Genomic DNA, 20,886 nt, shown 5'->3' on the forward strand with positions numbered 1-20,886 from the left:
ATTGCTGTGAACAGCATGCACTTTGAAGAATTGGTATCAATAACAGGAGTTTTTTTTTAAGTCTCTTGAGATATTAAATAATTTGGCACTAATGTGATGAGTTGAAAATCACAAATTTTGCCATATAGCTGTATATAGGATGGTCGAGCAAGCTATAAATGTTTATACAAAGACACATTTGGTCAAAATATACATGTTCTCGTGATGAACATCTTTCTAATTATACACCATCGTCAGACAAGAAGGCGGATAGAGTATATACTCAGTACTGGAATTGGTAACATTTTTTGTGAAATTCAGAAATGGAATACAATATAATATGAAATGACTATTTTTTATATAATAATTTGATTTAAAACAATTCAACAAGAACAATCACAATAACTAAGCTGAAGCACTTCCTAATTGTCCACATCACTATTAAAAACACAATATGATTCCCATAGCACATAGACTTGCAAAATACCTTGCTGGATTATTTGTAAGGACAACGTACAATAGGTAATACGTACTCTACAAAGTAAGCGCTATATGCACAAAGATAATAAATAACCCGGATCATGATTGAGTTGTTTTATGAACATCCGGGTACATTATATGTGTAGTCACAGGTTTTTTGACGTGGATTAAATGCTAGACCAGGACCACATGCTCCTTTGTAAGACACACCATCAGAACATTCTATAAATCCTCTACAATTCGCGCTTTCTGGATATATTCCATTTGCACGACTTGCACAGAAATCTGCAAACATATCATTGTTTCCAAACACTGAAATGAAAATAATATAAAAGTCAGTGTTAAACATTAAATATCATGGATAATTTACATATACTCGATCAATCGGTTGAAAAATCACTGTTTGCCACGTCCATTTTTATCGATTGGTGGAAGGATCGCTGTTTGCTACGGATTAAACATGCGATACGTTGAATAATTAATGCTTTCGTTTACAAACTTTGAAAGAAAAAAGGTATTACTTATTTTCAGGCTTTATTTGTTGAACATTATCTACCTCATGGTTAGATCTTTTGATAAAGCTACAATTCTGTATTATTAACTGAAATACATATTTTTATTTTACAGGTTAAATTCATATCACAAAAGAATAATTATTTTCGTTTTTAATTTATTAATTAAATTTTTAGATAAAATAACGAAATTCTGATCAAGAAATTACTTACGACTCATGAAGAACGGCATTTCGTTATCTATCATAGATACCCAATCCCAAGCACTACGATGCTGAGTTGTTCTAGGGGTGGTTGGAGCCGGTGGTGGTGGTCCTTGTGCTGGAGCATCGAAATTCCAACCTCTAGTTGAAGTTGACTGCTTCGGTGGTGGTGGGTGCCATGTTGGAGGTTCCGGTCTATGCACAGGGGGTCGCGGTGGTGGACCTGGTCTATGCACAGAGGGTCGTGGTGGTGGACCTGGTTCATTTATAGTATGTTTTTTCGAAGATTTCTGTCCTGGTCTTTCAGCTTTTTTTGAAGATCTTACTTTTTTATCGGTACATTTTACCTTCTTTGGCCAATCACAAAAATTATGTTCTGCATTAAATTTAAGTCCTGAAGCACAATTGAACTTAAAGGCAGTCCCATCTGTACACATATAGTACTCTGAACATGATGTTGGACTAGCAAAATATCCATCGTTTCCCTTTGTGCAAGAAAAATCTTTACTGTTTGATCGTAGCTGATCTGTGAAATACATATTATTCAAAATATATATCAAATATTTTATCATAAGAAGAGGTTGTATTTATCTTAATTTCAAGTTAAATACCAGACTGTACTTAGAGTGTTAATTGATTATATGTTGATTGTTTTGTGTTCATTGGTCAATGAAATTATATTTTTAGCCAACCAAATTACAGGTCTTAAAACATTCAAATTATTGAATTTACCTTTCTTTAACATGCAATTGTTATCAGAACATATTCTTCTGAAGTAAGATCATTCTTGAAAGCAATGTTCAAATACAAAATATCTTTTTTCTTTCCTACTTCTATATGGTTTTTTTTGTGTAGGTGTCTTTCTGTCACGTTATGTTGTCTTTGTGGTGGCAATTTCAACATTGCCATATAAGCGTGATGTTTAGTTATCTGAAAAACCATGTTCAACCCGCAATTATGTTCCTAAAATGTCCTCTATCGTGTCAGTATTATGGCAATTTTTGTAATCAAATAATTCATTTCTGTGTATGTTGGCATTTGTTTTTGTTACAGTTCAGTGTTTCTGTTGTTCTGTTGTTATCCTCTTGTATTTGATGTCTTTCCTTTGGTTTGAGTTTGTAACCCGGATTTGTTTTGACGGTAATGTTGATAGAAGTTTTTAACAACCTTGACTGGCTATACATCTCTGGTCGGTCGGAAAAGCGGTATACTTCTGTTTCCTTTACTTATAACTTACCGACGCTTTCAATGTGTTGTTGTTGTCGTGGAGGTCTAGGATTGACCACTTTCCTGACGGCGACCTGTGTCGGTATTGGTTCTTGTTTCCTTCTTTGTTTAGGTGTTTGTCTTGGTGGAATGTATAGTTCTGGTGCGTTAGGTATATCCACTTTAGGTGTCTGCCTGGGTGGAATGGGATTGTATATTTCTGGAACGTTGGGTATATCCAGCAGTTGATGTTCAGGCCTGTTAAATATTTATTTTTTTATAAATTTAGTTTTAAAAACAGATAAACCAACCCAACATATTGTCATTTATACTTCTAATCTCAGTGCTATTCCGTGGTCTACTAAAATATATTTATGTTAAATTAATTGTTTAAAACAATTATACCGTAAAATGTTAAGACAATAACAATAATCAAAAAAGGAGTAAACAAAGACTCATAAAACCATCAACAGTTACAAATAATAAATAAGAAACAACACGAATTCCACTAAAAACCAGGAGTGAAATCAGGTGGTCCGGAAAGGTACGCATTTCCTGCATCGTATACGGCACCCGTCGTGTTATTTCTTTGTTCAGTTTGGTGATGATGGAGGGTTATTATGACTGAGGAAGAATAAGCAAATACATAAGCTTTTAAATGACTTTGTTCCGTTTAGTATTCTGAATGTTAAAATTAATGGTTAGAGGAATAAATCATAAATCAAAGTAGAAGTAACGACAATAAGCCATCATCCTAACAACACATAAAACAAAATGACATCTTGAGGTCAACATATGGTTTTCAACATAAAACGGTCATAAAACTTTCGCATGATTTCTGTACTCAGACTCGAGAATCAACCAATCAAAATACTGGATTTGGTGTTTCGAGCATGTTTTTTTTGTGCTCCAAGCACTGAGCAAAGTTTGATGACTTCAACCCCAGACAGGTGCCCATACATGTTCTATATAACTTCGAATCTGAACAGTTGTCTAATAAATCAAACTGAGACTAGTTTCATTTCACACCATTGTAGTATAGGCATTTGAGAACAGTGTATTTTCAATTAAATACGTTTTGCCTTTATCTAATACAAACAATTTCATGAGCATGTTTGAATAAGCATGGGTAATGATTATTGACGTTTTCATTGGATACTTACTGGTACCTTGACCCCTCTATCTCCTGATTTATTCTCTTCAGTAATGGATATGTGCCTTGTCCACATGTTCCTTTAAAATCGTCAAGGTCTAAAGCCCATACCATGATACCACCAAATCTTTGTTGTTTGACATACTGAACCTATAAATAGGACAAAACAGCACCTTGTCATTTATTCATAAGCTGTGGTTTGTGTTCAATATTGACATTATACTGATATATTAACAGAACCTTGTCACTAGTTCAATAGCTTGTGGTTTGTGTCACAGAATAATACTACAGTATATGATCCTCAACCTATAGTTTTATGGTGTTTTTTTATAATTGAATACAAAAACTACAGTGATGAAAAGGTTATAACAAACACAAAATTATGTGCATTTAAAATTGGCAAATCGAGAAAGCAAATTTTAAGTTACGAAGATCATGCAATTTACAAAATATATGGTCTTGTAAGAAAAATTTTCATTATTATTCCTGATATGTGTATAGCACTCTCAACTAATGATTATGAGTAATTTTAAATTTTTGACCGTTTTAATTCTTGTAAATACATGTATATGCAGTTGTGTCTTAACATTTTCTTACACCCTAGCACATATAAATTATTATATATATTTTTTTTAAACTTTATGATGACAATCCTATGAATTAATTATGATATCTATTATTTAGTAGTCATTATAATCAAATTCAGTCATCTGTATATAATATAATTAATTGTTTCCCTATGTTTTAAGGTGTACATAGTTGTTCAAACTATACCCTGGGTAATGCTCCACATTTAATGGAGGAATATACAAGAAACTGAACTGAACTGAACTGTATCGGACAGAAAGGTACATGTTTTATGTCAATTTTAAACTATATGATATACGCATTTAGTTCGCCGATTTGTTTGCAAATAGTTTAATCAAGAAATGTTTATGAGAATGTTAACAAAATTTAAACATTAAGTAATATAAAATGACGAGGAATTAGCACATTAGTTTCATAAAAACTAAAACAGTCATTTATTCAAACCACTGCGATGGTCTCGTGGTAGTATGTTTGCATCAAGTTTGGGTCTTCGATTCGAACCCCAGACGGATCAAACCAAAGATTTTAAAAATGGATTTGGATGCATTGTTCGCTTAGCACCCTGCATTAAGGAGTAAGATATCAGCTCGGGGTCAGTATATTTTGTCCGGGTAGGGTGACATGTCTTCTTGCAGACTATATCATTGTGAACTTGAACATTAAAAAATCCCGCTCAGCGTATCGGTCTTTAGTACAAAACATGATTTTTTTTCCACATCACATTACCATTTCTCGTTTTAAATATGCACTTTACTTGCCGCTGGACATTAAACATACATCATCATTTATTCGAATTCGTTTTTCAACTATATAAATTTTATACATTATCAAAATTGACAGAAAAAAATACGATTGTCACGAAACTTAAAGATGATCTATCTATCAGAATACTAAATAACATGGCTTGATTGATATCATGTTAAATAATATCACATAGAACGGTATAATGAGATTAATGACATAATTTTAAGATACAATGGCATAAAGATATATGATGTCATTATCAAAAGAGCAACTAAAGTATTTTTAAGGTCTATATGTATATGCCCTTCGCAACAGCATTATACTACACAATGAAATAGCTTGTATTAGTCTGATATTCACTGAAAATTTCAAATGCTGAAGACACTAAGTCTATCCTTTCAAAACCCTTCAGCGTAATTATTTTTCTGTCATTTTAAACTTTTTTTCAATCGTACATCACTGATGAGTCTTTTGTAGACAAAACGCGCGTCTGGAATACAAAAGTTTAAGCCTGGCAACTATGATTTGTTTATTTATCTAGCAAATCAATGTATCAGTTGTTTAACTTTTCGTAGTTACATATCTGTTTGTTTTATAGTGATTAAAATTATAACACACTGATGACTGCTGTACCATTTTTTTTTTACATTTTTACCTATTATGTCTGTTTATTTTATACACACATCGTTGTCAATGTAAGGGAATTTTATGCGACTGGCATACAAGTGAGATGCTTAATTAGATATAAAGTCAGATTTGATTAACCAGTTTCTTCATACCGACCGTGCGAGAGCTGTATAGCCAGTCAAAGTAGTAAAAAAACTCCCAGAATCATCATTTTCGTCATAAGAAAATGCCTGTACCAAGTTAAACATATTACAGTTGTAATCCCCATTCGTTCGATAAGTTAGAGTTTTTGATTTTGACTTCCGTTTTGAATTTCCTCGGCGTTCGGTATTTTTGAGATTTCACTTTTTTGAGATTCAAATAACGCATATATTTCGGTGTCTGGCGTACTAAATTATAATCCTGGTTCCTTTGATAACAATTTTACCTTAATGGACAGACTATCAACGTCATCATATCCCACCCATTGATCATCCTTCACCATATATGGTACTTTTTGTTCGTTGATGTAATATTTCTTGCCTCCATTTTTCATCATATCACAAACCTTTATAAAAAAAAGTGTAAAATTTATTGTACATAAGTTAAGGCTCAGTGATAATTCAATATTTTTCAGAATATCACCAACCTTTATGAAAAAAAAAACGAAATATTATACTCAACTAGTGAAAGCCCAGTGATAGTTCAATGACATTTTTCATATGACTTATATGTTTAATGTAAGGAGATACGGTATGATCACTGCAAAATCACTGTTCATTAAATATCAAAAGTACAAGATTTTTAGCAACTACAGATCGTAATATGGTTTTCAATAAAGCCAATAAATAGTTTCCCGCTGTTCGAAATTCATAAATCGATTGAGGAAAGAAACAAAATCCGGGTTATTAACTAAAACTAAGGAAAACGCATCAAATATAAGAGGAGAACTACGACACAACAGAAAAACAACATTAAAATTTAACACACACAGAAAAAAACTATAATATAACAATGGCCATTTCAACAATGATTAAAAACTATATCGTTACTGTATAGTAGTACTTAAAAAGCTACAAATGTGACTCATACATGGTCAAATCAGATCTGCGACATTTGAGGGGGTTGGAGAGCGACCTTGCAATCTGACCTCTCATTTATATGGACCTGTGACCTTTGGAAATGTTCAAAACCGAGAATCAGATCAATTCAAACTGTATAAATTTCTAAAAATGTCAAATGAGACAGTTTATAAACATTACATTGTGACCGAAAGGAATACAGTACTGGAACCCCTTAAACGGCAAAAATACGAAAAAAAAAACAAAAACAAAAGAGATCATGTTAGTGTGTATATAAAAATATAAATGGTATGAGTGCCAATGAGACAACTTTCCATCCAAGTCATAATGTGTAAACACGGTAAACAATGATAGATCAGAGTATGGCCTTTAACACATATCATTTGTTCACACCGAACAGCAAGATATAAGGAACACAAAATGAGTAATGTAAATCAATTCAAACAGTAAAATCAACGGTCAAATCTATATAAAAACGAAAAACGAAAAAGACAGAACAGGATATTGAGCTGTTTTTGATCCAGGTCATGTTGACATATATACCGCATCTGATTTTTTGTACATGTATATGTAAATCTTGACTGATGTTCATTAGCTATACTTTATATTCAATCTTAATTGTTCATTTATTTTATAAATGACAATGTGATTTGAATATTTAATGCTTATATGAATGTCCTATAACTGATTTAAGTTGCATTATTAATATCTCATTGCACGAATACGCGATAGATATATACAAGTTTTTTACTCGTGTGTTTTGTAACTTTGAAATGTTGTCATATCTACTATTGAAGTTGATTTATCTGCAAAATGAAAAAAAAATCAACACTTTTCAATCGGTTCTACATTCTGTCTTTACTTATATTTTGGCATTGCACAATGTCATTTTTTTTCTCATACTGTTTATTACGTCTTTACACTAAATTTATATTGGACGTGTACTGCTTGATATTTAAGTCTATCATGATTAAAAATGGTCTACTTATTAATAGTTGTCATTTGTTTTGATGTTGCGAGTACTCTCTGATCTCTACGTAGTTAGTTTATCCTTTTTGTAAGTTACTTTTAGTGCGTTATATTAATTTATGAGTAAAGCATTTTTCAACTGTTTTGTTTTTGTTTGTTTCGTTGTGAAGTAAAAAACAAAGAACATTGCTCGATGGTTTATAACATTCATATGAAATAACATAAAAGTGTGATTAGGGTGCAACAGACAGATCTGATAAATCACTTATTTGCATTTGTCAAAAGCATAGTTATAAAATTACCTCATAGTATGATAAGAAACCAGCTTCACGTGTATATTTTCCAGCAAGCCCTTTTCCCTTTGTTTCCGCTCCAACTTTATGTACATTACGATCTTTTAATGTAAAAGACCTTCCATACAATCCCATTCCAATATTAAGCTTGGACTTTGGTACACCCATTTTATTCCAATAATTAGCTGCCCAGGCCTACAAAATATAGAAAAAAATAAACATATTCGGATGAGTCGTAAGCAAAATAAACTTCTAAAAAATAATTAGACTAATTTTGATATAGTCTTAAAATGTCACCGGGATAGCAAGACCCAATAACTCACGGCAGGTTTAAAGAAAAAGCATACAGCTGCAAACACTACTGCTATACAAATATTAATGTATTAGTCCAAATCATAAATGCGTTTTTCTGTACACGCGAATGCATTTTTATAATACTATTGTTTTGTTATCTTTTTGTTTGTATATAATATGTTTCTTCTTGTAACTAATACAATATGTTTGAATAACCTCTTGAACACTGATCATATAAGGGGCTTCTAACGTGTCTTATTTTGTCTTGTACTTTTTCTTTTCTTCTTAAACTGTCTATATGACGTATGAAATTTACCAGATTAAGATATCTTTCATCCCCTGTCTCTCCACTCCTAGCAAATAATGGACTGTTATGTCCAGTTGTAGTCTCCCAGCTTCCATGAAGATCATACGTCATTATACTAATAAAGTCCATTAATCTAAGATAAAAAGAAATGGACTGTAAATTATTTTATAACTTAAGTCATTATGATAATCATAAAGGGTAAACAAAATTTGAGCTGTAAATTAATTTATAGTTTGTTTAAAAGGTACATAAAAACAATTTCCTATTTTTTCTAGCATTTAAATAGATGGAATTCGGAAAATTTATACGTTTTCTTTACATCTACAAAATGTTCAACAACCATCAATGATATGTTGTTTATGAGAAAAACAGTTGAGCTGTAGTTGGTTATAAAACTTGAAATGTGCATATTATTCAAAGGGAATGGGCATATTATTTTCAAGAATTGCAATGGATATAACTCGGACAATTTATTCATACGCTAAAGACATCTACTTAAATGATTATGAATGAAGATTGAAGAATCATTAATGATCTGTCTGCTTGAGTTTTTTTATACATGAAATTATTAATACACACAAACCGTGCTAATGAACTCTTAATCATATGTATTCAGAACATTTGTGGTTCCTGCTATAGTTTAATTTTCCGATTTCAGAATAAACAGAGTTTTAAATGTACTAAATATGGTAATTCCTGTACTTTACCTTCCAATGGCAGCGACATCATAACCGCTGTCAATATTTTTCTTCCCAGCAGCCACTGCGGCAGTTATCAAAAGACGTGACCGTCCAGTGGTACGTGCATCTCTATCAAATGCATCTCGTAGTTGCTGAAAATATTATTTTTTAGATATATATAGTTTTTGGATAATAAAACAAAAATCCAAAACACTACGGTCCAAGCCACACTTCAAAATTTGAAATAATTTTCAAATGCAAATCAAAATTAACATATTCAAAGCTATTGGTTTAAATAGAGGCGGAATAAGATACATAGAAGTTTACTTATTGGCACCTGCTCTATCCATGAAACTTATTTTACAGCGTAGTTGAAACTGCTTTAGGACAAATTTCATCAAAAGTATAAAAAAAAAGTCTATCTGCTCTTACTCAAATATGAGCAAACTTATTTTGAAGGGTCTTAAATGTATTTTGAAAGCTTCAGACATACCAGTTCTTGATCATTCAAACTGCACCAAATCACCAATTAACCTTAAATTCAACAATGTTTTTATCTTGTTATTCCATCCTCCTTCTTACTTTTTTACGCATACAATATGAAGAGAAAATTTGGAGGTTGCATGAAAATATTTGCAAGTTATAAACTTTCCACACTAGGGACTCAGACCTATTAAAATACATCGAATGTCTATTGAGAATTTGTTTGTTCTTAACTATATATTGAAACAGAAATTTCAATACAGTCCATCAAAATACATTTTCTCCACTTTTTAGGTGCAAAGGTGTACTCACTTGAACCAATAAGGTAAATCTATTTTTATCTACAGGAGGACTTCCTCTATTCGCAGGATATTCCCAATCTAAATCGAGACCATCAAAGTTTCTCTTTCTTAGGAAATCAATAGCACTTTGGGCAAATTCCTGCCTGGATTTTGATGTTTTCACCATTTGTGTAAATGGTTCTGATCCCATATTCCATCCTCCAATAGCAAGGAGGGATTTTATTCTTGGATTTTGTGCTTTGATTGCATTAAATTTTGCATACCTACAAAAAAGTAGAAATTCTATATTTTTAAAATCTTGAAGCCTGCAGCAAATTTGTATCACATTCCCACACAATGAGAGTTTAGTGTGTTTATGATTGATCTGAATAAATGTAAAACATGGTGATGTATGTTATATGCTTGTGGTTTGCATATATATATATATGTTTCATTCTTTAAGTAGAAATTACGGGCGTACATTGAACTGTTAGAAATAATTTGGACGATTAACAATATATCTTTCGTGCACCATTTTATTTCAGTTTTGTGGTCTGTTAGAATGTTTTTTAAATTATCATTTGATCTAAATGAAAGGGGATTTCAATTGATAACTAAAAATGTGATTCAAAGAAGAACCCTGATCACTAGTACCATCTAATTTGCCTACATGGTAACTTGCGGTCACATGTTAGTTGTCATATATTCCTTTATTTCAACATACCATTAACATACTAATTTTGTGTAACATTGTTTAAAATTTGAAGACAGATAGTCCAATAAATAACTTCCTGAAAATTTGGTGTTTAGAACCAAAAAGTATATTATCATGCAACACTTTGTCTGGTTGTTCTAGAAATACATAGAGATATTAATTCCGAAGTAATTTGGTGGTGTACTTTAAGATCAATGTCCGTTAGACTTCTATAAATCTTCAGAAAATTATTTTTAAACATTCATTTTTACAAATAAATATTTTTTTCTTCATGTATTTTAATGTAGGATATATATATACGAACTCTGACTATGAATATCATAATTCTGAACCAATAATCCAATGTTCCATGCGACTTTACTCATTTAGATAACTCTGATCATGTAATTACGGAGCTTTCTGTATGCAATGAAAGATACAAAATCATGCATACAGATAGCTCAGTAATCATATGACCAGAGTTATTTAAATGACTAAAGTCACATGGTACAATGAAACAGATTTCAAGCACATGTATAATGTTTTTGTTATACATGGAAGGCTGTTATACTACTCATACGTATTCCATTGAGTATTTAATATTAAGAAAAAATAGAAGTAACATAGACCCTAATGAGTAACGTTTTTGATTATTGGTTCAAAATTATGATATTCATAGTCAGAGTTCGAATATATAATACATTAACATTTATGAAGAAAAGGAAATATCTACGTGTAAAAATATTTTTTTTAAGAACTATTTTCTGAAGATCTATAGAAGTCAAACGGACTATAAAACTGCTTTGCTATATATACATATTCATGTTATGCTTTTTTTGTATTTGAGGATCTGGATGGGGGCCTTCAATTCTGTATTCTTTAAAAAAAAAATATGCATTTTTCTCTATTCTTTTTATCTAAGCACTTACATCCTTTATTATTTTGGTTATTATTTTCTCTTATATTCTTTAAATTTTTGACCCTTTATTCTCCACGTTTTTGTCTTTCACGGTCTATTTTGTAAACACGATCCAGACCCTCCTATATTTTTCTATTGTTATTTTTACTTACATTCCTTTCATCCATTCTGTGGAATCATCATTCCATTCAAAAGGAGCCAATCGGTTACCATTTAATTTGGCGAATGAATATATGATATGTGTACATAGGTGTGCATTCATATCCTCGGGGACATACTTCCCTGTGCCTGGTCTGTACTGTGCCCAGTTTGTGTAATAACATACTCTACGTAAACTTGACAATGCACCTAAAAAATAAACAGATTTGAAGTTTAGTATTGCGTTCATTTTCATTGAACTAGTACACATTTTTATTTAAGGGCCATTTGAAGCCAACCTCCGGGTGAGGAAAGTTCTCGCTATGTTGAAGACCCTGTCCGTCAAGTCAAAGTGCAATGGTATGGGGGGATCTGCATTCAAAATAAAAAAAAATGTCATCTGCATCTGCTAATCTGTGAACAGATTTTTTACATCTAATTAGTGACTAGAATACTCTTTTTAGAAAGAAAAAAAACGTCACCCCTTTTGAAGTTAAACTGTCGTTCCCTAAAAGGTTTTTGGAAAAATATTATGTCAGTTATTATTTTTGTCATTCATTTCAAGTAGGACTAATATGTTAATGTTATAGTCCAAATTTATCTGTTCAGCTAGAACAAACTTCTTGATAAATTGGTTTTAATAATACTTGTGTGTTTAAATCATTATGTCGATTTATTTCTTAAATTTATTTACTTAAAGGAAATCACAATACCGACACAACAGTCTACATTTTCTGTAAGGACGTGAATTTATAAGTAAGCGAAGGAAAGTTGTCTCTCTTCGTACAGAAATTTTACTTTGGTCAAATTACAAGATCTCACTATTCTGCACTGTTTATGAAATTGAGTTTAATTTACCGCCCCCAATATAACGATATAAGAAGGCATATTATTATTCTTTGGAATTCTAGCGGATATAAATCTTACCTTTTTTCATATTTGAGTATGTATAGAACATCTCCTTATTGTAAAAGTCATAGGTATCTAGATGTAGGCTTTATTTTAAAAAATCATGAATATTCAATTGGGTGTTCTTATGCTTGTTCATTTGTATTTTTGTATATTTGTATATTTGCATGTTCTTCAATCCTCGTTAGCCAAGGTTAACGATCCATACCCCTAGAGAGGAACCAAGATGATGTACCTCTTATACTCGATTATCTAATTTTTATTTGATTGCACCTTCATTACTTTATAACTAGACTAAGTAATAACACACATTTTATTGTACATGAATTTGCTTCAACCAAGGTTAAATATATGCAGACCGTAACTCTAATTCTTTATGAAATGATTTGACTATTTTTGGACTAATATTTCCGGAGCATGACCCGCAAATCGTCAAAAAAATATCATAAGGATATATTAGTTATCATATAGGTACAAAGATTATAGTTAAGTACGCCATGACGCGCATTTCGTGTACAGAAGACTCACCAGTGACGCTCAGATCGATATAGTTGTAAAGCCAAACACGTTCAAAGTTGAAGAGCATTGAGGACCACAAATTCCCCAAAAAGTTGTTTCAAAAACGGCTAAGGTAACATATTCCTGGTATAAGAAAATAATGCGAGTTACGGTTCTTTTTTTAGGCCAAATATTGTTATAATTATTTTGATGTTTTTAAATAATTTCGGCATATATCGGACTTGTTCAGTGAACAGTGGAACATAGTCGAAATCGTAAATTAGACTGCTATTTTAAGATCTCTTGTATTTATTTTAAAATTGATGTGACCTCATCGTCATAATAAATTAACATAACCAAAAGCATTAACATGAAAATATCTTATTTTTACCCTTTGAAGTTTATACAATTCGTATTCAAATGTACAATTTTATTTTTGATAAACAAAACAAAGGTTATGATACCAAGCTTTTATTGTCTTAATTACGTGGTAAAGTCAACTCGGTACTAACACATCCCACTATTTGTTATTGTTCTGTGGTCTTTTTTTTATATTATTGTCTTCGTTTTTGCTTATGTGCTTTGTCTTTATGCCATTTTGTTCTTCTTTGTTGACATATTTATTGTTTTTATAGCTTTTAAGATTATTACACTATGTTGACTGATGTACCTCTATTTTTGACTTTTTTACCTATTATGTCTATTTGTTTTGCTCACAGATTGTTGTCAATATGATATAATTTTATGCAACTGACATACAAGTGAGGTGTTTTGCTAGCTATCAAACAAGGGTTTATCCACCATTTTCTACCTAAGGAAATACTAATAAGTACCAATAAGGAATATGCCAGTTGTTTTCCATCCGTTTGGTGGGTTTGAGGTATTGCTTATGCCATTTGAGAAGGGAATTACCGTTTTGCATTTTCCTTGGAGTTCGTTTTTTTGTTTGTTTGTTATTTTACTCAATACAGTTATATTTCTAATCATTACAGCAAATTTATATTCAAGTTTTGACCCAGGAAATAAAACGTCGCTGTGATTTTTTAAATAAACCACGAAATAATAAAAAAAAACTGATAATAATGTCTTGTTTCTTTTCCTATTTCACAACAGGAAATAGAGTACAAACTTTTGACATTTTATTTTAATATCTGGCTATAAATATAACATTAACGTTTACATAATGTGTTCTGCTGATGATAATACATACTAAGTTGATTACTTTATTTTACGAACAAACTTCAAATTGTGGACACTCCTATGAGGGGACGGTTTGATTGATATAACAATAAACTTGGCAACTATTTTTGCTCTTTTTTTCAAAAAGAAGACAAATAGAAGTAATGGCCCGCACTCCAATATCTCTGAAGTAAATGTATTATAACACATTCAATGTTGGACTTTCTTTGAGATGTTACTGTGTCTGAGAGAAACGCAAATGATGGCCCTGCAGATGTGAAGTGTTACCTTAAAATACACAAATTTGACTTAGTCTGGCAGCACATACGTCTATAGTTCACTGTAAGAGGAGTCATTTGGAAACTCTATGCACCTCTTAAACAATTATAAACTAAAACAAGTTCCACTTTTTCTCCAAAAAGGGCAAATATCGATAAAAATCAAAACTTTGTCCACATGCCTTGGAATAGTATACTGAAACCTGAACGCTAGAAATAGTAAACTAAAATCTGAAAGCTGGAAATAATAAATTGAAACCGAAATCTTGGAATAATTAACTGTAAACAGAATGATTGGAATAATAAACTGAAACATAAAAGCTCGAAAAAATAGTATACTAAAACCTGAAAGCTGGGAATAATAAACCGAAACTTTAGAGCTGGGAAAGTAAACTTAAACCTTTTAGCTTAGAATAATAAACTGAAACCTAAAAGCTGGGAATAATAAACTGAAAATGAAAGCTGGGAATAGTAAACTGAAACCTGAAGGCTGTGAATAGTATGCGTATTTTGAACCCGCAACGTAGTTAAAACCTGTAAGTTACCATTTCAGGAAACTGACTAGTGTTTGCTGTTTTTTTTATTTAGATGAATAAGCAGAAAACAACGCTAACCATTGAAATACCACCCCTTGGCTGGTGACAGGTACATCAACAATGTGGCGGGGTTCTTAAAGCGTTGAGAGTGCTTAATCCTTCACCGCTAACTTAGGACAGTAAAATATTTAAACACACTGTGTCATAAGATCGGAACGAGGCAAACAGAAAGAATAATCGCAGTAATTGAATTTTTTTAAACCATGTTTTCCCAGGCTAAACTATCAATCAGTATACCTCTAATGAATTTAGTTTAAGGAGTCGTAACAGTACAGTCCAAGATAAGTATGACACTATGTAAAGCTAAATATAAGTATCGATAGATTGTAGGTCCATATATCTTTATTATTATATGTATAGCAATTACATTTTATTTAATTTATCCCTTCTATTTCAATCATTTTTGTAAGCTTAGCTGGTGACGGTCTCGCCAAATTATAATCACATATAAAATTACTTGGTATCTACGTCAAATTAAATGTATCTGTTATTCACTATATATATAGATATGTAATACAAGTAGCATACCGAAGACACCTGTTGTCTGATAAGACAAGGTAAGGACGGACATTTATAAGAGTAAAAACAATATTAATCATATGACCTTAAGCGGAGCGACAAATGATCAAAATGACATTTTGAAAGCTAAAAAGAATATCCTAGATTAAAAAAAAAATCAGTTTTAAATCATCTCCATTCATAGGTAGCCTCTAAAACATGAAAACATTTATAGCAGGTGCTCGGGTACTGGACCTTCGTTTTTTTATATATATATGGTTGTGATACAATATTACAACAACAGTATTTTATGACGCCTCTCTATTATGGCCTGAAAGCTGTTATTTCGTAGAGCAATTCATTTACGATGGCACGGTTGTATTTACATTCAAGAATTTAGGTTGCTCTTTAAGTCAATGAATCTAAACACTTTGATTGGAAACAATTTTCTTATTAGAGTATCAACTGAGCACACTTTTCCAAGATGAAGGACGATACATATGAGGAAAAAGATGTAAATTAGTTTTTGAAATTCACTGCATGATAAAAGACATAAAACACTAGGAGCCTTAGGTTCATAAAGATATATAAAAGTGAACGATTATATTTAAAAAAATAATAATAATACTTTAATGAAAGTACTTTAGTAAATTGTGTGTGTAGGTTCTTTGGTAGTGTTAGAAAGTGGTGAAAAATTCTGAAAAGGGTATGGGCCAGGATATACTGCTGTGCCAACTTATACAATAAATTCAAATTAAAAAAAAAATGCACAAGAGCTATTTCAATAATAGTTTTACAGTGAAGTGTACTACTTATGGGACAAATTATATCAAAATTATAGTACTAAATTTCACCTGCTTTATCTCAAATTATGAACAATTTTATATTGAAGCACTCTTGAACACAGTTTAACATCTTCACACAAACTAATTTTGAACTTTATCAACTGTACCATATCTGTACTTTACATTAAAATTCATTACCAAAATGTTTTTACAGGGTAAATTCATCACCATACTTACTTTTGAGGCATACAACATGATAAAATGAATAAGGTTGATGCATGAACAAATTTGCAAGAAATATGGATTTATTTTCGAAATCAAAGGACGATAACTGTGATTCGGGGCCTTTTTATTCTGTACTAAAAATTAAAAGTTCTTGTTGTCATCCGGTTACGTTTAATTCTTTTTTTTTTTAAATTTGAAGAAAGATATACTTTTTAGTTATGAGCGCATCCATCCAGAATCTATTGTTTCCCTCTATTTGTCGATCCTATGATTATTTTTGTCGAAAGGCTCTTTGACGCATAATCAATATCTCTTTTTATTCCATTCGCGTTAGTTTTGTTGTGCTTAGAATTAGATTCATCACAATTCACAACTTAAAGGGTATAGAGTATAGATTAAGTGTTTTTTTTACTTTCGAGAAAATGTTCAAAAAGAGATTAATTAAAGAAAGGTATACTACTAATAACTGGACGAAGTAAACCGGAAAAAACGTGATAATTTTTATAAATTTTTTACATCCTTCACCCTCATCCTCATTAATCAATAATTTAGTGTTCACGACAAAACATCAAGTGTAGATGTTTAGAGACAGATTAATTGAAGAGAGGTACACCACTAAGTAAAACGGAAAACGTGGGTTTTTTTTTAACGCTCCTTATCTCCATCCTTTTTAAGTATTTTTTTGAGATCCAATTCTCATTCGAAGGAAGTCTTTAGTATGCACCTTAATTTTTTTCTCATTAATGCATACACTTGAGATATGATCCTTATTTAGAAATTCGGTCCAGAAAATAATAATATAATAGAATCATTATGTGAATAATATTAAAACAGGAGTTAATATCTAAATAGAGTTATAACAGATTTCATCGCGATCAAACTAATCCAAAACGAATTTTGATTATTCATATTTTCTATATATACGTTTCCCCAAAAAAATCACAAGATTATTCAGTTTGACTGGGGACACTCATTTAAAACTTTAAGAAAATATAATAAAAAAATCTAATTTTCGGACAAAATATTTCCCCGGCCATTTCTCACACTGTGATAGTGATACAAGTGTACATTTGAACTGCGTAATAAGCTTATCATCACCTATATTAAATGCACATTTAGGGCCATGATATTTGCATATGCCACATGTTAATTATACAATCTGCAGTAAATAAGAAATGAAATACACACAAAGATACAAAATACATTGACACATGAATTGCTTCTTTGATTACATGTATAATTTCTAAATATAGTTTCATCTGTTCCTTAATTATTCAAGTTTTCCTTATTGTGGCGACAGACGTATTTTCCATTTGGTAGATTAATTTATAACATGTGCATATTCAAAAGATTAAATAGTTTCAACATACTTAAGATAGGCTGTTACATTTAAAATGATTGCATTGTAATAAATATTGCACAATTAATTTGAATAGACACTACAGTCTTAAGAAAAAAGTAACAAAAATACTGAACTCGAGTAAAATTTTAAAAATCAAAAGGTAAAACACATCAAACGAATGGATAACAACTATAATTTTCCTGACTTGGTACAGACATTTTCTTATGTAGAAAATGATTGATTAAACCTGGTTTAATAGCTAGCTAAACCTCTCACTTGTTTGACAGTCGCATCAAATTCCGTTATATTGACACCAATGTGTGAAAAAAACAAACAGACATAATAGGTAAAAAAGTCAACAATAATGATACATTAGTCAACATTGTGTTTTAATCTTAACCACTAAAACATAAAAAAAAATACAAAGAATATATCACTTACCGTGGACGAATGCAAGGAAAATTATAACGTGTATCCCTTTAAGGTTCATCTGAAATTTAGATAAATAAAAACATATGAATTAATTTTTAAGATTACGATAATGCACAAAAAATGGCAAAATGTCAAGAAAAATACATCCAGTTTCATATGTCGAGCCATTTTTACTTCATTTTCAAATATAAGCATAAGGAGATGTGTACGGATTGTCAGGACGATCTAGGTGGAAACATATATCTATATAAGGTACTGTACTGATATATGCTAAAATCAGCAACATAAAAAAAAGGAACAGACAGCAAGTTATGAATAACAGGCTCCTTACTTTCACTTCGGACAATCACATAAATTATTCCTTGTTTATCATGTGTATAAAATCATTAATAAGTCAAAGTTATGGTGTCAAGATTCAATTGGTGTACTTATTTGACATACATTACTTTTTGCTAGTGGGACATGTTAAGAAATCTTGTAGTTCAAATGTGATCAATAGCAGGTAAATGTACAAAAACATTGTCAACATAAATTTTCATCTTCGTGTATTGTTACAGTACAAGGAGACATAGAAGATCAAGAGGTTAGATGTTGGCATGTTTGCATGTTTTACAAGAATGACGTATTTTAATTCAGTAGAAACATACGGACAGCATACATAATACCTGACAAAACACTATATGCATGTATAAATAGATATTTAATTTAGTCCAAGCACACTAGTAATCATAAAAAAGGAATGATAAACACTTTATACCTGATTGATATACTTTATTTTTCTTCAAATTGTTTTTAGTTTTTGTTTTACATAAATAAAATGTGCTTATTGATAGAATGATTTTTTTTTAGTCCAAGCACACTAATAATCATAAAAAAAGGAATGATAAACACGGAATATACTTTATACCTTATTGATATACTTTATTTTTTTTCTTCAAATTGTTTTTAGTTTTTGTTTTACATAAATAAAATGTGCTTATTGATCGAATGAATATCAGAAATAAGCTACCAAAAGGTGAAGACAACACAGATATATCTCAATATCAACAAAAGATTCACTTTATATAGGAAACAGTTCAACCACAAAGAACTTTTTATGTCTATATTGTAATCGTTTGTTTGACAGCTGACTGTAACATGTATTGTTCAATTGTTCGCTTTCCTGTTCATTTGATAATTGTTCAACTGATTCATTTAATGTATTGTAAATGATGGATTATTGACCGCAATGGTATAGACAATAAGAACGACGATTAAAAGACTTCTTTGAACTTTGATGGGAAACAAGATGTAATAAGGAAAACCATGCAATTAATTGTTATGACAAAAACATATATAATTACTTCCTAAGTCAAGTTTATAAATAAATAAAACATTTCTTCAGGGTATCGTGATACACTTCGAACTATTGTAGGTAAATCACGCTTACATGATATCATTTGTCAATAGTGCTAGGTAGAAAAAACATACATTATATATAGCTATAAAAACTAATTACTTTATTGTGTTACATGTTAATGTGACAAATTTGTACATGTCAAACGTTCTCTTTTGTCACTTTCAAATTAATAATATTCATACTATGTAGCCATACTAAATCATGATATACCTATCATATTATACCTTTTACTATGAAACAATTATTGTGTAACATTATATGCGCAATAATGTAAAATATGATTTAAAAATATTAAAATTAAGGATTGTTATTTTATGTTTTTAAGCAATAAAAATGTGTACGACAAGGTTGTCCTACTTCTCTGACATTTTAATGTAAATGTCCGACAACTATATTTTATATTGTAAATCCCCATAGAAGGAAACACATGTGATTTTAATTGTCATGTAAATACTTAGATATATTGTTTATGCCTAGTACATGAAATTATATTATAGTTAATGAATCTGTTTATAGAGCAAAGGATGATCATTATTGCAACTTGTACGTTTCCACTTCATTATAAATCAGATTTCATTATTTCATTTCTTACATTATATAATAACATACACACTGTCTATAAAAATAAATACTCACATTGAAGATATGAAATAATTCCAATTATAATATAATTAATTTTTATAATCCGAATGATATGTAGTAATCCAAGTTAAAAATCATTCCATTCCTATGAATTACATTAGGGATATGTTTTCGTGTCCTCCATAATGCGATAGACATCAACAAACAAGTCACATTATTTAGCTGTCATGCCTTTGTCAATTTATAACCACGTGGTTTGCAAATCATCACTCATTTGTTTCTTGTAATTGTGTACAATTGTCGCTCTGACAATTAATTGAATTGGATACTGACGTAAGAAAGACTAACAATGTCAGTTTTAAAAATTCTAGTTTGGTTCAATCGTTTGAAAATTATACATTCACATAGTTCATTCGACATTTTACTTTAAGAAAAAGACAATGCATGACTCAGGTCACAATGAAATTAATGAATTGTTCTTTATACATCTGTTTGTGAAAAATTAAGGACCTGAGGAAAATGCTCTTTGTATTTCAAAATTATTGTTTTAGA

At 30.8% G+C, this 20,886-nt stretch overlaps 1 protein-coding gene across 1 annotated transcript; it reads right to left on the minus strand.

The window, feature by feature from the left end:
* Positions 1–320: 320 nt before the first annotated feature.
* LOC134724862 (chitotriosidase-1-like) lies at positions 321–20,584 on the minus strand. The gene is made up of 12 exons (XM_063588172.1): positions 20,389–20,584; positions 18,363–18,411; positions 11,626–11,821; positions 9,892–10,144; positions 9,124–9,248; positions 8,426–8,549; positions 7,825–8,010; positions 5,920–6,039; positions 3,544–3,683; positions 2,412–2,638; positions 1,185–1,700; positions 321–771 (listed from the first exon to the last, which is right to left on the minus strand). Exons 2-12 carry the CDS (start codon positions 18,409–18,411, stop codon positions 575–577), a joined length of 2,133 nt encoding a protein of 710 aa, XP_063444242.1. The 5' UTR covers positions 20,389–20,584; the 3' UTR covers positions 321–574.
* Between the last annotated feature and the right edge of the window lie 302 nt (positions 20,585–20,886).

This window comes from Mytilus trossulus, chromosome 7 (genome assembly GCF_036588685.1).
Source record: "Mytilus trossulus isolate FHL-02 chromosome 7, PNRI_Mtr1.1.1.hap1, whole genome shotgun sequence".
Taxonomy (NCBI): domain Eukaryota; kingdom Metazoa; phylum Mollusca; class Bivalvia; order Mytilida; family Mytilidae; genus Mytilus; species Mytilus trossulus.